The sequence below is a fragment of the Hylobates moloch genome, unplaced genomic scaffold (genome assembly GCF_009828535.3).
Source record: "Hylobates moloch isolate HMO894 unplaced genomic scaffold, HMol_V3 SCAFFOLD_23, whole genome shotgun sequence".
In the NCBI taxonomy this organism is placed as follows: Eukaryota; Metazoa; Chordata; class Mammalia; order Primates; family Hylobatidae; genus Hylobates; species Hylobates moloch.
Window position 1 is genome coordinate 8,452,696 of NW_026652298.1, and position 21,088 is coordinate 8,473,783.

Below are 21,088 nucleotides of genomic sequence, written 5' to 3' on the forward strand. Positions count from 1 at the left end.
ATTTTAGCTACTGGGTATTTATATATCTCCCACTTGCTTCAGACAACACCAACTGATGACTGAGTTTGCATGAAGCTTAAGACACATTTGATAAAACACACATAAAAGTATTATAGAACAAATAGTCACTTTGCACATGAAGACAAACACTGGTTAAGAGCAACTCTGCTTATCTGGAAAGAGTGAAACAAAACAATGCAAAGTAAATAATAAAGACTTGACTTACAAAAAGGGTTTCCTGCAACATAAAGTTGTTTGTTTTTCTGTTTTAAAATATGGAAGTCATTGGTATATAAAACAATGAATCACTACAAATCAGTTAATTGCTATGAACTATAAGGTGCAAGTAAAATTCGTAAATTAGATTTTTATCCAGTGTAGCACAGATTTGTACTGAAAACTTGCAAGTTACTCCTTAGAAAAAAATAACCAGTGGCAGATGAAGTTCTGAACATAGTTTTTTTAAATATAATACCTCAATACATTTAATAATAAAAGTAAGCTCTACAAAAAATCTGTTTTACATATCATACAAAATGTAGAGGTCAGTGCAGCTCACTGAACCACACTATTCAGTCATGTATCAGGAAGACTTGAAATTAGAAAATTATGCAATTTCTGTGGCTCATCCTCCTCCTACTGGTAACAGATTCGTGCTATGTCCAGTTCTTGACATATTTGTTGCTTCGTCCATTAAGTTCACTCTGTGCAATGCCTTTCTTCTGAAAATATTGCAAACAAAAAGGAATAGAAACCCCAAGTCCAATCAACTTTTGGGCCGCCTGATGAGTCACACTCTCTTGAAAACAATTTGGAGTAGATTTTATCTGCTTTGTCAGCTCTACCAAGCTGAAATCTTCTTAAAAACGCTATCCGTGAAGATATCCACCTTGCTCTGATGACATGGAGGTGAAAAAACTGGTTACAATATTCCTGAGCGCCGGACTGAGTAGTCAAGGTCAGTTTTGTTCAACAAATGTCCTGGCAGATGACAGTGAGGTGTGACCGTGGTTGTGGCATGTGACATGCACTTTGGAAACAATTTTTCTACTAAAAAAAAAAAAGGCATGAAAGTTTTTGCACTGTTACGTGTCAGGAGAACGATCATCTATGACACAGGCTTCAGGCTGGCTTTCCTCTTCTTCCCCTACTGCCTCCTCTTCAACCTGTTCATCGAGGGGAATTTCAGTAGACTCTGAGTCTTGAGTACAAAGAGTCTTGGAGTCACTGCAGCTAGTGTCTTCTTCCACTTGACTGCCACTGTCCTTTTCCGTGTCTGACTCACCATCTTCCTCTAAAGTTAGTTCAAACTGAAATTTCTCAGTTTGACCCTGCCGGCCCTCCTCCGGGTCATCAGGTGCGGGAGAGGGGCTCTGAGGGATTGTGCTCTGGTACCATTCACGATTGTCCTCCAAAGTGTCCAAAATATCTTGGGCATCAGGGTGGACGAGGTCTGCCCATGTCTCCCAGAGGGGATGAACAATATAGTCTATGAAGCCCACCTAGTTAAGAAAAAAATCCAGTATGAGTAGAGGACTTGGGACTAAGAAACAATGGAAAAGCTTGACTAGATCATGGCCCACAAATAAAACACTGAACAGAAGACTACTAAACTTAGTTTGGTAAAATTATCACTATTTTCGGCAACAGACCATATAAAGTATTGTTACTAGCTGGTCAAACCTAGCTTCTAGAACTCTTCGTTAAAGAGCATGTTCATAGCATAAAAAATTTTCCAGTTGTTGACATGGTAGGGCTTATTTTAGAATCACCAATTTGTAGGTGAATCCAGATAACTGAAATAATGCCATGTGCTCTATGTATATGAATATATTAAATGAATATAGTCATCATAAATATGTTCTTAGAATATATATGACTATATGAATGTAAGTCATAAGAATGAAAGCTCTTTGGATCATAAATACTAAGGTGAAATTGAGCTTGTCAAAAACAAAGTAATTTTAAAAATCCAGTAAAATACTATCATATGTAATACAAAGTAACCCAATGCTAAAGCGGTAGCTCTGTTCTCTCTGAAAGCTGTACACTTCATGCATTACCTGTGATTTTTCCACGGAAGCATTGTGCTTGTCACACATGGGGCTTATCTCCATGCCACGTTCCCTCTCTCGGTCTCCTTGGCGGAAGAACTCCTCCATTATCCGGTCCGTCCACTGGCGGTACAGTTGGAGAGGCTTTGTTGGGTTGCTCAGATCTGCACAATGCACCATATTCTGAAGAACCTAAAATAGATGGATGCATTCTCTATTCACTCGTGTTCCTTTTTTAAAAAAAAAAAAAAAACTAGAAATTCACATTGGATGACTGCGACACTTAAAAATACACGTAGTGTAAGATTTATTCCAAACAGCTCAACCATGACGTCTCTGTGTATGGTTCACGCTTGTATTAATAGTTCCAAATTATGCCACTTCCACTGCATCTAAATAGCATAAGAGAAACTGTTTATGTGCATGGTTGACTAGATTCAGAGCCGCTTAAGTGGCTGGTTCTGTGGGGTGTTGTTAGTTTTTTTAATTAATGTAGATGCAAACGAAAAGACCAGTAGAATTTTACCTGGTTAATTCTCAGGAATAAAAATTTGGATAAAAATCCTGCCTATAATTGCTGAAAGTATAAGGTGGGAGAAAGAAGAAATACATCTTATCAAAGCTGAACACACAGACATGTGCACATGTGCACAGACACACACACAAAGCAAACTCAAATAAGGCTTTACCTGAATCCTATCAGAATAATTATCAAGAAGAAGAACTCCAGAGCTTGTCACTTTCTTAGTTTCAACCATAGTCTTCAAATCAGCCAGTAGATTCATGTGTTTTGACATATCTGTTGCGAGAACCTTAAAATATAGAGAGTATATTATTGAGTAAAGTTCAGAGAAAACAGAATTTACACATGAAAATATTATGCAGAATATGAGCATGAAAAAGGAATAAAACAACACTATGCCTTTTAATGACAGTGGAAAATCCTTACTCCTTCTTGGGGGCAGAGTCTTTTTCCCCTTTGCTACCAAGTTTTCCCAAAGCCCAGATAAATGTGTGTAATATACAGAAATGCTAGGTACTGACAACCACTTTCATGGTGAAAACTGGGATGACATCTCCATGGATAAGACATCATTACACGTTTTCAAGTTTTTTCCATTCCTTGGACCAGAAAGTAGTTATATTAGACTATGATGAACAGATTCAAGGTTGCTTACAGACTGCTTCAGAAACAAAATATTCTGGATAATTTTCTTTTAAAAGACAGATCATTCTTGCCTTTGTATGTACAAAATTTAACAGAGTAAAGTTTTTGAAAGCTAGAGATTTTCCTGTCTCAGAATCACTGAATAAGATGCATAGAAAAAAAGAGTAAAGTCATGGATGTTCTAAATGGCACTGTGTACTGATGAGAAAAGGTGGGAAAAAAATCCATTTGAGCTGTGGCCCACACAATCTGCTTTTGTTAGTCATTTTTCTCTGCCTGCCACCAGACTGGAGGGGCCCAGAAAATAAATGATGATGGTGAGCTGACATTATTCTCAAGTCCAAACTGCTAGAAGTGAACAACCTATTACAGAACATCACAGCCAGCATCATGGGCAACTTCTATAACATAAAGGGCCATAATAATATGTTTTGAAATGCAGTTCCTTTTACCTAATATTCTTCTTGTTCTTATGTCTAAATTATAAACAACTTGCATCACAGTTCTCTTTTTTTGCTTTTATCAGCTACTTACGATGTCAATGACCATTTTCCTTAAAGATTGTCTTTGTTTTTTGGTCAAATTCTGGAAAATGTCACAGTTTTCTTCCTGAAGCAATTTAAAGCCCACAGCCAAATGATGGTTCTCTAGGACCGAGGAATCGTTGTACATCAAGGCAAGTTCAGAGTCTGTAAAAAAGACAAAAGGCCAAAGATCAGCAAAACTGTTTGTAAGAAGTTTATCTGATTCTTCAAATTCTGGATTTAGGATGTAATTTCCCCTAAACTTCTCTGCTGCCCTTATCATTACATGACAATATCCAGGAGAGAATAAATCAGATAACGTAAGAGCAGGAACAACACTGGAATGAATCTTGGGGAGTGAATTCTAATGCTACTAACGTGTGGCAGGTCATTTCACTCTGTAGGTCTCAGCTTTCTCTAAAGTGAAAGAATTGGATCTTTCTTTAACTTCTCCTCTAGAGTTGCCATGAGCTCAGCAGAATATGACATTATTCTTAGTATCTATAACACATCCAGAGCATAAGGTTTTGTATTCCTGGTAACTGTGAAATACCTACCCTGCACTATATAAAGTGAGGCTCATGTGATACAGGGTTGTTTGTACTCAAAGAGGGTACAAGAACAATAACGAATCATATGAACAAGTTTAGATTTGCTCATTTGCTCATGTATAGCTCTGAAAGTCCAAGCTTTATTCATTGATTTCCATTTTCTTTTCCAAGTATCGTGGCAGTCATTGTATACTGTACAGGGATATTGCTCTTCCTGCTTGCTTGCTCACAGCTTCACACAGTGATGTTGTGTTTGGCTGCCTGTATACCCTCTGGTGAAGATTCTGCCACACTTTCCCTACTGCCCTGGACGTGTGAATTTTAGGCAGGGAGAGATTCTGCCTCTCTCCTACTTCTTGTAAACAGCAGACCCAGATCTACAAGATAATCATTAAAAAACTTTTGATGCTTTATTCTCTTTCCACTTAATCACTGTAAAGATTAAAAGCAAATCCGAGGCAGGAGGATTGTTTAATCCCAAGAGTTGAAGACCATCCTGGTCAACATAGGGAGACCTCATCTTGACAAATAATAAAAAATTATCTGGGGATGGTGGTGTGTGCCTGTAGTCCCAGCTACTTGGGATGCTGAGGTAGAAGGATTGCTTGAGCCCAGGAGTTCAAGGCTGCAGTAAGCCATTATATTGTGCCACTGCACTCCAAGCTAGGCAACAGAGCAAGATCCTTTCCTACTCGGAGAGGCTGAGGCAGGAGAATGGCGTGAACCCGGGAGGCGGAGCTTGCAGTGAGCCAAGATTGCGCCACTGCACTCCAGCCTGGGCGACAGAGCGAGACTCCGTCTCAAAAAAAAAAAAAAAAAAAAGGAAAAAGGCTAAAAGCACATATATTTGATCTTTTTTCTAACAAATGCATAGAAAATATATTTGGAAATATATATCCTTTTTTAAGAAAGAAATACCCAATACTATTCAATGGCTATTTTAATGGAGTTAGGAAGGAGAGGAGAGGCTTAACATTTTCAACTGGGAAATTCTATTATTTTATTGGAACTATAGAAATACAAATTTGCACACTTAAATTTCTGCTCCCAAACTACAGGAACAGAGCTGTTTAGACTAGTGGGAGTAGGTTTGTACAGCATTTTTTTGTTATTTTTTGTTTTCTTTAGATAAAACAATAGTGTTATTTTTTAAAAGGCAGTTTCTGGTGAACTTTTACAGTGTCTATAAATGCCTTTATGAACCTTTATCTACAGATAGGTAAGCATATAGAAATGAAAATTTTAAAACTATGTAGGCTCTTAGCACATATTATTGTATTTCTACAGTGGAAACAAACATATATTGAAAGGAAGACATAATTATTAGATACTAGATAATTATTAGAGTTTGTTTAAGGGAGGAAATATGCATGTAGACAAGGGGTGTTAACAGAATTGACTTAGCCTTACAAAAACCCTAATTGGCTTACATGAAGCTGAAGGTGAAGGAAATTAAGGCTATTGACCCTGCAGACGAATAAGATGACGAGCTGTTCCTTCAAGGAAAAGGATGATCTGTTGTATGGAAGTTGCAACAGAGTCTGAGTTCTACTGGATATAAGTAGGGCCTTTCACGTAGGGCAGATGTCCAAGAATACTGGCAAGGCCTGTCTTGGAGAGTGGTTATCTCCTGACACTTAAAGAGTCCAGATTGGCTAGAAAAGCCAGGAAAGGATGCCTTAGTGGACTGGCAGGCTTCCATAGCCTCTTCCATCTCAGACGCTGTTACAGGAAAGTGGTGGTGACTGTTGATTTTTAAATGAACAAATGTTAGCGTTTAAGAAACTGAATCTCAAGAAAGTTATTTAACTTTCTACTCTTCTTTAGGACTGAAGGCATATGGTCACATTTAAATTGGGAGGTAGGCAGGATTCTGCAGCTCCTCAGATTTTCACCAAAGACACTAATCCATTACTTGTAAGTAGAGTCCTTGAAGGTTCAGGAATGATCAGAAAGTTGCTGTCATCCTTTGGTACAATGCACAGCACAGAGGGGCAAAGAGGTTACCTTATATAACATTTTTGTTGAAACCTTTTAATCTTCAAGTCCAATATAAGTTACCTCTTCCATCAAGTCTTTCTTTTTTTTTATTATTATACTTTAGGTTTTAGGGTACATGTGCACAATGTGCAGGTTTGTTACATATGTATCCATGTGCCATGTTGGTTTGCTGCACCCATTAACTCGTCATTTAGCATCAGGTATATCTCCTAATGCTGTCCCTCCCCCCTCCCCCCACCCCACAACAGTCCCCGGAGTGTGATGTTCCCCTTCCTGTGTCCATGAGTTCTCATTGTTCAATTCCCACCTATGAGTGAGAACATGCAGTGTTTGGTTTTTTGTCCTTGCGACAGTTTACTGAGAATGATGGTTTCCAGTTTCATCCATGTCCCTACAAAGGACATGAACTCATCATTTTTTATGGCTGCATAGTATTCCATGGTGTATATGTGCCACATTTTCTTAATCCAGTCTATCGTTGTTGGACATTTGGGTTGGTTCCAAGTCTTTGCTATTGTGAATAGTGCTGCAATAAACATACGTGTGCATGTGTCTTTATAGCAGCATGATTTATAGTCCTTTGGGTATATACCCAGTAATGGGATGGCTGGGTCAAATGGTATTTCTAGTTCTAGATCCCTGAGGAATCGCCACACTGACTTCCACAATGGTTGAACTAGTTTACAGTCCCACCAACAGTGTAAGTGTGTTCCTATTTCTCCACATCCTCTCCAGCACCTGTTGTTTCCTGACTTTTGAATGATGGCCATTCTAACTGGTGTGAGATGGTATCTCATTGTGGTTTTGATTTGCATTTCTCTGATGGCCAGTGATGAGCATTTTTTCATATGTTTTTTGGCTGCATAAATGTCTTCTTTTGAGAAGTGTCTGTTCATGTCCTTTGCCCACTTTTTGATGGGGTTGTTTGTTTTTTTCTTGTAAATTTGTTTGAGTTCATTGTAGATTCTGGATATTAGCCCTTTGTCAGATGAGTAGGTTGCAAAAATTTTCTCCCATTCTGTAGGTTGCCTGTTCACTCTGATGGTAGTTTCTTTTGCTGTGCAGAAGCTCTTGAGTTTAATGAGATCCCATTTGTCAATTTTGGCTTTTGTTGCCATTGCTTTTGGTGTTTTAGACATGAAGTCCTTGCCCACGCCTATGTCCTGAATGGTATTTCCTAGGCTTTCTTCTAGGGTTTTTATGGTTTTAGGTCTAACATGTAAGTCTTTAATCCATCTTGAATTAATTTTTGTATAAGGTGTAAGGAAGGGATCCAGTTTCAGCTTTCTACATATGGCTAGCCAGTTTTCCCAGTACCATTTATTAAATAGGGAATCCTTTCCCCATTTCTTGTTTTTGTCAGGTTTGTCAAAGATCAGATAGTTGTAGATATGTGGCATTATTTCTGAGGGCTCTGTTCTGTTCCACTGATATATGTCTCTGTTGTACCATGCTATTTTGGTTACTGTAGCCTTGTAGTATAGTTTGAAGTCAGGTAGCGTGATGCCTCCAGCTTTGTTCTTTTGGCTTAGGATTGACTTGGCCATGCGGGCTCTTTTTTCATTCCATATGAACTTTAAAGTAGTTTCTTCCAATTCTGTGAAGAAAGTCATTGGTAGCTTGATGGGGATGGCATTGAATCTATAAATTACCTTGGGCAGTATGGCCATTTTCACGATATTGATTCTTCCAACCCATGAGCATGGAATGTTCTTCCATTTGTTTGTATCCTCTTTGATTTCATTGAGCAGTGGTTTGTAGTTCTCCTTGAAGAGGTCCTTCACATCCCTTGTAAGTTGGATTCCTAGGTATTTTATTCTCTTTGAAGCAATTGTGAATGGGAGTTCACTCATGATTTGGCTCTCTGTTTGTCTGTGATTGGTGTACAAGAATGCATGTGATTTTTGTACATTGATTTTGTATCTTGAGACTTTGCTGAAGTTGCTAATCAGCTTAAGGAGATATTGAGCTGAGACAATGGGGTTTTCTAGATATACAATCATGTCATTTGCAAACAGGGACAATTTGACTTCCTCTTTTCCTAATTGAATATCCTTTATTTCCTTCTCCTGCCTGATTGCCCTGGCCAGAACTTCCAGCACTATGTTGAATAGGAGTGGTGAGAGAGGGCATCCCTGTGTTGTGCCAGTTTTCAAAGGGAATGCTTCCAGTTTTTGCCCATTCAGTATGATATTGGCTGTGGGTTTATCATAGATAGCTCTTATGATTTTGAGATACATCCCATCAATACCTAATTTATTGAGAGTTTTTAGCATGAAGGGTTGTTGAATTTTGTCAAAGGCCTTTTCTGCATCTATTGAGATAATCATGTGGTTTTTGTCTTTGGTTCTGTTTATATGCTGGATTACATTTATTGATTTGTGTATGTTGAACCAGCCTTGCATCCCAGGGATGAAGCCCACTTGGTCATGGTGGATAAGCTTTTTGATGTGCTGCTGGATTCGGTTTGCCAGTATTTTATTGAGGATTTTTGCATCAATGTTCATCACGGATATTGGTCTGAAATTCTCTTTTTTGGTTATGTCTCTGCCAGGCTTTGGCATCAGGGTGATGCTGGCCTCATAAAATGTGTTAGGGAGGATTCCCTCTTTTTCTATCAATCGGAATAGTTTCAGAAGGAATGGTACCAGTTCCTCCTTGTCCCTCTGGTAGAATTCGGCTGTGAATCCATCAGGTCCTGGACTCTTTTTGGTTGGTAAGCTATTGATTATTGCCACAATTTCAGAGCCTGTTATTGGTCTATTCAGAGATTCAACTTCTTCCTGGTTTAGTCTTGGGAGGGTGTATTTGTCGAGGAATTCATCCATTTCTTCTAGATTTTCTAGTTTATTTGCATAGAGGTGTTTGTAGTATTCTCTGATGGTAGATTGTATTTCTGTGGGATTGGTGGTGATAACCCCTTTTTCATTTTTTATTGCATCTATTTGATTCTTCTCTCTTTTCTTCTTTATTAGTCTTGCTAGCTGTCTATCAATTTTGTTGATCTTTTCAAAAACCCAGCTCCTGGATTCATTAATTTTTTGAAGGGTTTTTTGTGTCTCTATTTCCTTCAGTTCTGCTCTGATTTTAGTTATTTCTAGCCTTCTGCTAGCTTTTGAAAGTGTTTGCTCTTGCTTTTCTAGTTCTTTTAATTGTGATGTTAGGGTGTCAATTTTGGATCTTTCCTGCTTTCTCTTGTGGGCATTTAGTGCTATAAATTTCCCGCTACACACTGCTTTGAATGTGTCCCAGAGATTCTGGTATGTTGTGTCTTTGTTCTCGTTGGTTTCAAAGAACATCTTTATTTCTGCCTTCATTTCATTATGTACCCAGTAGTCATTCAGGAGCAGGTTGTTCAGTTTCCATGTAGTTGAGCAGTTTTGAGTGAGTTTCTTAATCCTGAGTTCTAGTTTGATTGCACTGTGGTCTTGAGAGACAGTTTGTTATAATTTCTGTTCTTTTACATTTGCTGAGGAGAGCTTTACTTCCAACTATGTGGTCAATTTTGGAATAGGTGTGGTGTGGTGCTGAAAAGAATGTATAATCTGTTGATTTGGGGTGGAGAGTTCTGTAGATGTCTATTAGGTCCACTTTGTGCAGAGCTGAGTTCAATTCCTGGATATCAGTGTTAACTTTCTGTCTCATTGATCTGTCTAATGTTGACAGTGGGGTGTTAAAATCTCCCATTATTATTGTGTGGGAGTTTAAGTCCCTTTGTAGGTCACTCAGGACTTGCTTTATGAATCTGGGTGCTCCTGTGTTGGGTGCATATATATTTAGGTTAGCTCTTTTTGTTGAATTGATCCCTTTACCATTATGTAATGGCCTTCTTTGTCTCTTTTGATCTTTGTTGGTTTAAAGTCTATTTTATCAGAGACTAGGATTGCAACCCTTGCCTTTTTTTGTTTTCCATTTGCTTGATAGATCTTCCTCCATCCCTTTATTTTGAGTCTGTTGAGTCTGTGTGTGTCTCTGCACGTGAGATGGGTTTCCTGAATACAGCACACTGATGGGTCCTGACTCCTTATCCAGTTTGCCAGTCTGTGTCTTTTAATTGGAGCATTTAGCCCATTTACATTTAAAGTTAATATTGTTATGTGTGAATCTCATCCTGTCATTATGATGTTAGTTGGTTATTTTGCTCGTTAGTTCATGCAGTTTCTTCCTAGCCTTGATGGTCTTTACAATTTGGCATGTTTTTGCAGTGGCTGGTACTGGTTGTTCCTTTCCATGTTTAGTGCTTCCTTCAGGAGCTCTTTTAGGGCAGGCCTGGTGTTGACAAAATCACTCAGCATTTGCTTGTCTGTAAACTATTTTATTTCTCCTTCACTTATGAAGCTTAGTTTGGCTGGATATGAAATTCTGGGTTGAAAATCCTTCTCTTTAAGAATGTTGAATATCGGCCCCCACTCTCTTCTGGCTTGTAGAGTTTCTGCCGAGAGATCAGCTGTTTGTTAGTCTGATGGGCTTCCCTTTTTGGGTAACCCAACCTTTCTCTCTGGCTGCCCTTAACATTTTTTCCTTCATTTCAACTTTGGTGAATCTGACAATTATGTGTCTTGGAGTTGCTCTTCTTGAGGAGTATCTTTGTGGCGTTCTCTGTATTTCCTGAATCTGAATGTTGGCCTGCCTTGCTAGATTGGGGAAGTTCTCCTGGATAATATCTTGCAGAGTGTTTTCCAACTTGGTTCCATTCTCCCCGTCATTTTCAGGTACACCAATCAGACGTAGATTTGGTCTTTTCACATAGTCCCAAATTTCTTGGAGGCTTTGTTCATTTCTTTCTTTTTATTCTTTTTTCTCTAAACTTCCCTTCTCACTTCATTTCATTCATTTCATACATTTCATCTTCAATCACTGATACCCTTTCTTCCAGTTGATCGCATCGGCTATGGAGGCTTCTGCGATCTTCGTGTGGTTCTCGATACTTGGCTTTCAGCTCCATCAGCTCCTTTAAGCCCTTCTCTCCATTGGTTATTCTAGTTATCCATTCTTCTAATTTTTTTTTCAAAGTTTTTAACTTCTTTGCTATTGTTTTGAATTTCCTCCCTTAGCTCGGAGTAGTTTGATCGTCTGAAGCCTTCTTCTCTCAACTCGTCAAAGTCATTCTCCATCCAGCTTTGTTCCGTTGCTGGTGAGGAACTGTGTTCCTTTGGGGGAGGAGAGGTGCTCTGCTTTTTAGAGTTTCCAGTTTTTCTGCTCTGTTTTTTCCCCATCTTTGTGGTTTTATCTACTTTTGGTCTTTGATGATGGTGATGTACAGATGGGTTTTTGGTGTGGAAGTCCTTTCTGTTTGTTAGTTTTCCTTCTACCAGACAGGACCCTCAGCTGCAGGTCTGTTGGAGTTTGCTAGAGGTCCACTCCAGACCCTGTTTGGCTGAGTGTCAGCAGCAGTGGCTGCAGAACAGCGGATTTTCGTGAGACTGCAAATTCAGCTGTCTGATAGTTCCTCTGGAAGTTTTGTCTCAGAGGAGTACCTGGCCGAGTGAGGTGTCAGTGTGTCCCTCCTGGGGGGTGCCTCCCGGTTAGGCTGCTCGGGGGTCAGGGACCCACTTTAGGAGGCAGTCTGTCTGTTCTCAGATCTCCAGCTGCATGCTGGGAGAACCACTACTCTCTTCAAAGCTGTCAGACAGGGACGTTTAAGTCTGCAGAGGTTCCTGCTGACTTTCTGTTTGTCTGTGCCCTGCCCCCAGAGGTGGAGCCTACAGAGGCAGGCAGGCCTCCTTGAGCTGTGGTGGGCTCCACCCAGTTTGAGCTTCCTGGCTGCTTTGTTTACCTAAGCAAGCCTGGGCAATGGCGGGCACCCCTCCCCCAGCCTTGCTGCTGCCTTTCAGTTTGATCTCAGACTGCTGTGCTAGCAATCATTGAGACTCTGTGGGCATAGGACCCTGTGAGCCAGGTGCAGGACACAATCTCCTGGTGTGCCGTTTTCCAAGCCCATTGGAAAAGCGCAGTATTAGGGTGGGACTGACCCGATTTTCCAGGTGCCATCTGTTACCCCTTTCTTTGACTAGGAAAGGGAACTCCCTGACCCCTTGCGCTTCCCGAGTGAGGCAATGCCTCACCCTGCTTCGGCTCACGCACAGTGTGCTGCACCAACTGTCCTGCACCCAGTGTTTGGCACTCCCTGGTGAGATGAAACCGGTACCTCAAACAGAAATGCAGAAATCACCCGTCTTCTGTGCCGCTCATGCTGGGAGCTGTAGACCAGAGCTGTTCCTATTCGGCCATCTTGGCTCCAAGAGCAAGTCTTTCTTAATTACCAGACGAAACTGCCCACTTTCTCCTGTAAACTCCTATACTACTTTGTACCACCCATTTAGCATGTATCTATCACATTCTACCTTTTTTGTCTCTAGCTCTACAAATCTTTTAATCATTCCTCCCCAAACCCTCCCAACCTACTTATAGACTTAAGCCCCTACAAAATATTAAAGGTTATTAATTTAATATGTTTGGTTATCTGGCTTCCCCTAGGCACTTCAATTATTTCAGAGTAGAAACAGGAATACAGGAAGGCACATTTAGAGGATTTAGGTGCTATTGTTTTAAATGGTTTACGTGAATCATCTCATTTAATCCTCATAACTCTCTTAGGACAATACTGTTGTTATCGACATTTTATGGCTATGTTCCATTCATGGATGGCAGGGCGCCATATAGGTGGGAAGTAAGTCTTTGTGTCCTTGGGATAGGCTGGGGGATAGAAAATGTCCCTTGGGGACATCTTTTATATACATAAATATTTACATAGATGTACTCATATCATCCTGTACAAATGAAGAAAATGAACCTCAGAGAAGGTAGGTAACTTTGCCAACATCACCTAGCCAGTAAATGCTGGGACCAGCACTTAAAACCAGGCAGTTTCTAGAGCCCTCACCTTATACTGACTATGATTACAAGTACCTTATAAATAGAGGTGAAAACTTGAGCAGTGAACACTAAACATGAACCAGGAAATCAATAGTGTCCACTCAGTGCCTGGCACACACTTATAAAGACAACTTTATAAGCATTTGTTATTTTTTATTGAGAGACCACGCATACCTTTATAAACTCAAAGCCATCATTTTATTATATATAGATCAATTGTGCTCATTTGTTACAACTACTCTGGATCATCTAGAATAAATTAAATTATGCCCAATATATGCTACTACTGAAGGCAGGAAGACCACTTTTGTGTCCCTCTCTTCTGAGTTCTAATGAAATGGGGGGAAGGGTGAGCAGGTACTACCACATAACTGAGAACATGTACTTCATCTGTGCTAATCTTTTCTCTCTCTGTATTAATCATGGTTCTCCAGAGAAACAGAACTAAAAGACATATATGTATGAGTGTATGTGTGTGTGAGAGAGAGACATATTTATTTATTATAGGAATTGGCTCAGGTGATTATAGAGTCCAAGAAGTCCCATGTCTGCAAAGGTGAACCAGGAGAACCAGGAAAGCAAGTCCAAAGGCCAGAGAATCAACCAGGAACCCTGATGTTAGAGGCAGGAGAATATGTATGTACCAGCTCAGAGAAAGCAAATTGCCCTTCCCCCAAATGTTTTGTTCTTCTCTTTGAGGTCCTCAGCGGATTGACTGATCCCTGCCAACAATAGTAAGGGCAATCTTCTTTAATCAGTCTACCAATTCAAATGCTAATCTAATCTCTTCCAGGAATAGTGTTTTACCAGCTATCTGGGCATCCCTTAGCCCAGTCAAGCTGACACATAAAATTAACCATTACAAATTCTGCCCCTTGTCTCCCTGGTACCCATAAGCATCTCCTTTAACCATATTTAACCTTTAACCATAAGGCCATAATTCTACCAAACATGCTATAACTATCCTGCATACAACCAAAAACACACTAACACATTCCCCAGAAGTGAAAGTAAAGTTTTTGAGTAATGTTTACTCTTATCCTGATATCCTATAACTTAAATACTATGATATAAAATAAATGCTTAAATACTAATATAAAGTTAATACCTCTTACGTTATACAGGGGAATAAGAAAATGAAGATATATGCTTAATATATGTACATATACATATAAATGCATTCATAAGAAAATACTCATGGCAATTATAGTCCTTATTTCTATAACTGGTCACATGGTCATAGCTGGTATTTATAATTACCTTCTTTTACTACTCATTCTGTATTCCCTTTGCCTTCAGCAAGCACCTCAGCTGGTCATGATTCTTTACCTGGTGGGGTGACCCAAACCTTCATTCGTGAAGGGTCTGGGCTATTAGTTGTCCTGCCTGGATTGGGTTATTTTGTGCTGACCTTAATTACAGGGCATGGTAATACTAAGGGATGCCCTAAGGGATCTCCTTATTCCACACATACTCTTCCTTACCTTGATTGTGGAGTAGTAACCCAATTTCCCCTTGGTAGTCAGGATCAGTCACCCCAGTCAACACTGCAACTCCCTTCTTGGATGATTGAATCAGATGCATAAGGAGCTCAAAGTGGCTAGGTCTTAACTTCCAGTTCAATGGAATCACTGTTGTGTCTCCTGATAGAGGCATTCCTCCTTCTAAAACTAAGACCTCTAGGCTAGCAGCACATAAATTTGCAGGAAGAGGAAACAAACTTTGCTAGTGGGTCACTGGGGGTAATTATGAGTGGTAACACTCCCATTTCCATCCACTGATTCCTGGACCCATGAATTCTGGTTATGGGAGAAATAGCACCACATATTGGTTGCTGATTCAGAGCATATATGGCCTTTATGGCCTTCTGGAGAACCTTGCCCCAGCCCTGCAAGGTATTGCCTCCTAGCTGAGTAACTGAGTCTTCAAAAGGCCATTCTACCAGTTTATCAAGCCAGCTGATTCAGGATGTTAGGGAATACGGTAAGACTAGGGACTTCCATGGGCATGAGCCCAATGCAGCTCTTCTTTGCCAGTAAGGTGAGTTCCTGGTTAGAGGCGATGCTGTATGGAATACCATAGTTTTGGAAGAAAAACTGCAGGAAAGGCACATCTGTTTCCAGAGAAAGTGCCTTTTCCACTAAGGACAAAATCCACCATGGAAGTGGTCCAATGTAATCAACCAGCCATCAGGTAGCTGGATGATCCCCCAAAATGGTATTATATGGGGTTCAGTGTTGGTTTCCACTGCTGGTGGATTGGGCACTTAGCAATAGTCATAGCCAGGTCAGCCTTGGTGAGTGGAAGTCCATGTTTCTAAGCACATCCTGCCACCTCCATCCCTGCCACCATGGCCACTTTGTTCTTAGCATGTTGGGTGATGACAGGGGTGGCTAGGGAACGAAGTTGACTAGTATCTACAGAATGGGTCATCCCATTCACTTGGTTATTAAAATCATCCTCTGCCAAGGTCACACTTTGGTGAGCATTGTTTTTTTGTCCATTCAGAGAGATTATTCACATATCTCTTCCCCAAATTTCTTCTTCACCAGTTTTCCAATCATTCCTTTTAAGTCCCTGACTATCCAGACAAATCACTGGCTACGGCCCATGAACTGGTATATAACTGCACATATGGCCATTCCCTCTTCCAAGCAAAGTGAACAACCAGTCACCCTGCCTAAAGTTCTTCCCACTGGAAAGACCCCCCTTCACCACTGTCCCTCAGGGATGTCCCAGAGAGGGGCAGTAGTGCTGCAGCTGTATACTTCCGGTGGTACCTGCGTATCACGCAGAACCATCTGTAAACCAGGCCCTCTGTCAATTACTTGCAGGGAACTTTCCACATGACCACATGTGTAGGCTGGGAGAAAGAAGGCAGTGTAATTAACAGGAGTGGCATTAGGGCAACGTCTTTATGTAACTTGTGCCTTCAGTGTCTGCTCGGACCTGATCGTGTATTACACTACTTTTATTTGATGATGAAATGTTGTACGTGCCCAACGTATGGCTTGGCACGTTAGATAACACCCTATTAATGATGGGCAGACAGCTCAAACCACATGGAAACTTGGTGGCCCATAGTCAATCAGTATCTCCTAAGGCCCAGCAGCAGGCCTATATCTTTCTTTCAAAAGGGGAGTAGTTATCTTTCTTTGGATGATGGCAGGGTCTTGCTCCAGAGTCTGTGCTGTGATTCACACAGAGGGCTCTGTCAAAGGCTCCAAACAACATTCCTATCTGCCACTGACATTTCAAGCACCATTAAATCTGCTGGATCATGTGGCCCATGTGCAGAGCAGCTTGCACAGCAGGCTGGACCTGTCGTAGAGCCCCACTCAAAACTGGCAGTTTTTCTGACAACTCCCTTGTTGTGTGCCCCATCTAAACTAGCAGCTTTTCAGATCACTTAGTAAATGGGCCAGAGTAACACACACAAAGAAGGAATACATTGCCTCCCAAATCCAAGTCCACTAGGTATTGTGCCTTTTTGTGTCTTATGATGGAGTCCACATAGCAGATCAGAGCCAACATTAAGACTTGGAGCTGAAACAGTTAAGACTGGGGCAGACACTATAGATATGTACCCTGTAAGTAAGACTTACACTCACTGTTCTTACAGCTTTACTAGGCTTAGCCTTGAGTTAGAAAATGACAGCACGCTACACCATGTCTCTAAGTTACAACTGAAATAAACATAAGTCTTCAAAAGGACTTCAGAAACAAACATTTCCCCATAAAATGACGGAGGAAAGTGGTGGTTTTAACTTAATATTTAGTTGTCAAGGAAACCGCCTCATTCATCACTCCACTCATCCACTCTCTCTATGCCCTCAGCTGGCATTATATTCCTCCATAGCACTTAGTACCATCACATGCCACAAATTCACTTATCATCCTCTGCCTTTTCTAGCAGAATGCCAGCTCTTAAGAGCCAAGGATTTGTCTCGTCCACCCATGTGTTCCGAGTGCCCGGAACAATATTTATTATAATATTTAGTAGGCTTGCAGTACATTTTTGTTGAATAAAATAATCTCTGTAGCTATATCTATATAATCACATTTGATAGACATGAATTCTTATTTTGAAGGTGTGGGTTGTACAGAAAAATAAAATTCTACATACAATCTACTAGTGTAGCTATGAAAATTTTAATTTCAAAATAAGTGTAGAGAAATAAAAAAGTGTATAATGACAGCTAGATATATCTTAACCTTAATATAATGAAATGCCTCTGCTCTCAGAAATCAAAAAACACACGCTTTGAATGCATCACAAATGTGAATAAATCTTTCTGCCCCAAACTTAGGCATCTTTGCTATTAACAAAAATAATTCATTTGCCAAGTAAAATTTAATGTTATATTCTGTACTTTTGAAATTATTTTTTTCAGAAAATAAAGCTAAATTAAATATACCATCCAGCATTTTATATTCAAAATTTCATGATGCTATTTACAATTTATGGATTTATTTATGTATTTTTTTTGAGATGGAGTTTTGTTCTTGTCCAGGCTGGAGTGCGATGGTACGATCTAGGCTCACTGCAACCTCTACCTCCCAGGTTCAAGCAATTCTCCTGCCTCAGCCACCCGAGTGGCTGGGAATACAGGCATGCACACCACCACACCTGGCTAATTTTTTTTTTTTTTTTTTTAAAGTAAAGACAGACAGGGTTTCACCTTGTTGGCCAGGCTGGTCTCGAACTCCTGACGTCAGTGATTCACCCGTCTTGGCCTCCCAAAGTGCTGGGATTATAGGAGTGAGCCACTGCATGCGGCCTATGGATTTATTTATATGCATTGTCCTTAAAAAATATTTACGCAGCTTCCTGCCTGAAATTTCAATTTCTCTAAATCCTGTTCACAGTCCCCACACTCAAATCATTTATTATAGCTTAACCAACTCTACCAGGTAGAATTGTTCTCTCTGCTTACAGAACCTCCAGCACGCTTTCAATGAGTGTAAATACAATTAGTATAAAATCATTTGGCACCTAAAGCTTAAACAATTGAAATAATTAAGGAAAACGAAGAGCACATGTAAGCAGCAGCAGAAGGATTAACTGCCCTGGGAACCAGCCAAGGGAATCCATCTCCAGCGCCCCCCATGTGCCTTAAGCTCTCAGTACTTCTGTAGCTTCCTTAAAGTAAGACAAGTAACCAACTATGGATTTATAAATTTGATAATCAGAGGTCTTTAGAATTCTTTATTATGAGAAATATGGATTCAGCTGCAGGCTTTGGACAGGATGGCAGCTCCAGCTCTGAGGCAAGAGCTGAGAATGGGCTGGCTTGACACATAGATGCTCAAGCCATCCATAAAATATAAAAAGTCAAATTTTAAAAAAGGTTTACTGCAAACTAAAAATAAGCACAAATTTTGATAAAATATTTCATGAAGCTACATATCACAAGTTTACAAGTTATTAGAAGGACTCCTTTACTGCATGCTGGGAAGATAATTCTCTTATATGATCCCTAGCCAAACCAAGCTAACTACGGCAGTAATTTTGATAATGCCCCAGGGCTCTGAGCAACCCTGGGATACTTTCCTGTACAAAGTGACAATGCTGATTCATTCCCTCAGGAACAACACAGCCTCATCACACCTCACCCTCAAAAAAACCTTAGCAATCCAAAGCTACTCTGGCAACTATGTTGCTTTGATCACACAGAAAGGAGATCATTGCAATATTACTAAATAACAAAGAATTTGCAGAAGCAGGATTAGTTATCCTTCCATCCTAGGCAGGTCACCAGCAAAATGACTTTAAACAGACATCCTAAGGAGACAAAATTATCTTCTTCAGTTTCCTCCACTATTTCAGTGGTTCAGATTCATCTGTAGACTGAGGCCTTATTAACTTAAATGGCAGACGGCACAGGGACCCTGATGCCCACCAGGGTCCTCCAGGCGCCAGTCAAAGCCCAAGTGCCCTTTAAAGCAGGGGTCCCTGATCCACCCACCGGCCATAGACCAGTATCGGTCCGTGGCCTGTCAGGAACTGGGCTGCATAGCAGGAGGTGAGCAGCAGGCAAGCCCGCATCAGTACTGCCTGAGCTCCGCCTCCTGTCAGATCAGCAGGGACATTAAATTCTCCTAGGAGCGTGAACCCTACTGTGAACTGCTCATGCAAGCGATCTAGATTGTGTGTTCCTTATGAAGATGGAACAGTTTCATCCCAAAACCATTCTCTCCCTACTCCCCCAGTTTATGGAAAAATTGTCTTCCACAAAACCCGGTCCCTGGTGCCAAAAACATTGGGGACTGCTGCTTTAAGGGCTCAAAAGAATGAAGAATAGAGCAGGTCCTCATTACCCTTAAAAAATACATCAGAGTACTTGGAAGACAGTGACTTTTCTATCAGTTGTTTTAATTTGTTCTCTAAATCTACTCTTAATTCTAAGGGAACATATAATATGGTATATAATAGAATGCAAAGAAAACATACCAGTCTGTTTAAGACTGTTTGGTGTTTAAGAAAGATATGTGTGTGTGTGTGTGTGTATATATATATATATATATATATATATATATCACAAAAATTAAACATTTTATGTATTTACTAAAAATTGATAAAATTCAGAATATCTCAAGACATGCATAAGCATCAAAATAACAAATCAGGCCAGGCTCATGTAAAGTGCCAGCATGCACTGTACTGCATGACCTCCCTGCTCTTCTCAGAAAGGACATTGTGAACCCTCCCCACTGATACAATGTAAATGCAGGGAGCTGCATCCAATGTGTATTAATATTTATATGTATGCTTTGATGAGTTCTAAAAGTACCCCATTATAGGTGCTCATAGGTAGGTAGAACATGAAATGTTATCCTGTCTAATCTGGATAAATAAGTTCCTAAACTAAACTTCTAAAAAAATACTTGACTAACCACACATCTCAGGAAATCCCTGACTTTTCCAATCCTCTACATGGATGAGTCGCTAGAGTATATTTTGCTATAGGATAGTCCAGAGGCCATTACAAGATATAAAAATAGGTGAATAATCCTAAAGCTCTGAATTAAATCTCTCAAAGCAAGGTTACCTTTACATTCCTTCTTTAAATCTGGCTACAGCAAAGTACAGGAAATGAATGGTGAATTCATAAATAATTCAATAGCTAGATTGCTATAGGCACAAGACGATCATCCACAGGCTCAAGCAAAAATGAAAGAAAGGTGGATTCTTAAGCACGTAACACTTTCAACAACTTTGCATATTTTTTATATATAGAAGTGAATTTATGATTTTATAATCTACCATAATTTATAATCTACCATATGGGAGGGAATTAAGTCACAGTTCACTTAAATCACTTACCAATTAACTTCAACTACCAAATACAATTTCTATAAACCTAAATCTCTTTACCAAGGGATAGCTCAAGCATTACCTAAACATTCCCTACAGAGGCTTTCTGTGCGGCAATGTCAGAGATGCTCCATCTTAAACAGTCTCTACCATTCCTTATATTTCCAAATTCAGTGATGACTTCTTATAAAGTGAGATGTTAACAGTGACAAAAAACCAAATGGTTGAAAAAATATTAAGAGAGAAGTTCCTGTTACCCTTATTAGAAGATTTTAAAAAGGAAAGAACAGGGGTTGGGCATGGAGGAGGAAGGGAAGCTATGGCCTCTGAAGAGGATTAAATGATGACCTACATAAAGTGAGGAACCCTTAGCATTAATTCTCATAACTTTTTTTTTATTTAGAACTTTAGGGCCAATACAACTTTCTAAATCTTTCTGCACACTTTCATTTTTAATTATCCTTGTCTAGTAACACAGCAATATATTACTTTTAAAGAGAACTGGAACACATTTTTCAAATATCACATGCCTCAAGGGATATAATGATAATTTTCAGTTAAATTACATTAACATGCACTACCACCAAAACACATAT

The 21,088-nt window shown here is 39.9% G+C and overlaps 1 protein-coding gene across 6 annotated transcripts in view; it reads right to left on the reverse strand.

Moving 5' to 3' along the window:
• Window positions 1-234: 234 nt before the first annotated feature.
• Window positions 235-21,088, reverse strand: part of LOC116462231 (cAMP-specific 3',5'-cyclic phosphodiesterase 4D) — an 810,743-nt gene continuing 789,889 nt past the window's right edge. For all 6 annotated transcript variants that reach the window (XM_032144524.2, XM_058433986.1, XM_032144523.2 and 3 more), the window contains 4 exons: window positions 3,757-3,911; window positions 2,744-2,866; window positions 2,064-2,246; window positions 235-1,502 (listed from right to left, as the gene is read on the reverse strand). In XM_032144524.2, coding sequence (XP_032000415.1) covers window positions 1,086-1,502; window positions 2,064-2,246; window positions 2,744-2,866; window positions 3,757-3,911 — 878 coding nt within the window. In that variant the 3' untranslated portion in view covers window positions 235-1,085. The remainder of the gene's footprint in view (window positions 1,503-2,063; window positions 2,247-2,743; window positions 2,867-3,756; window positions 3,912-21,088) is intronic.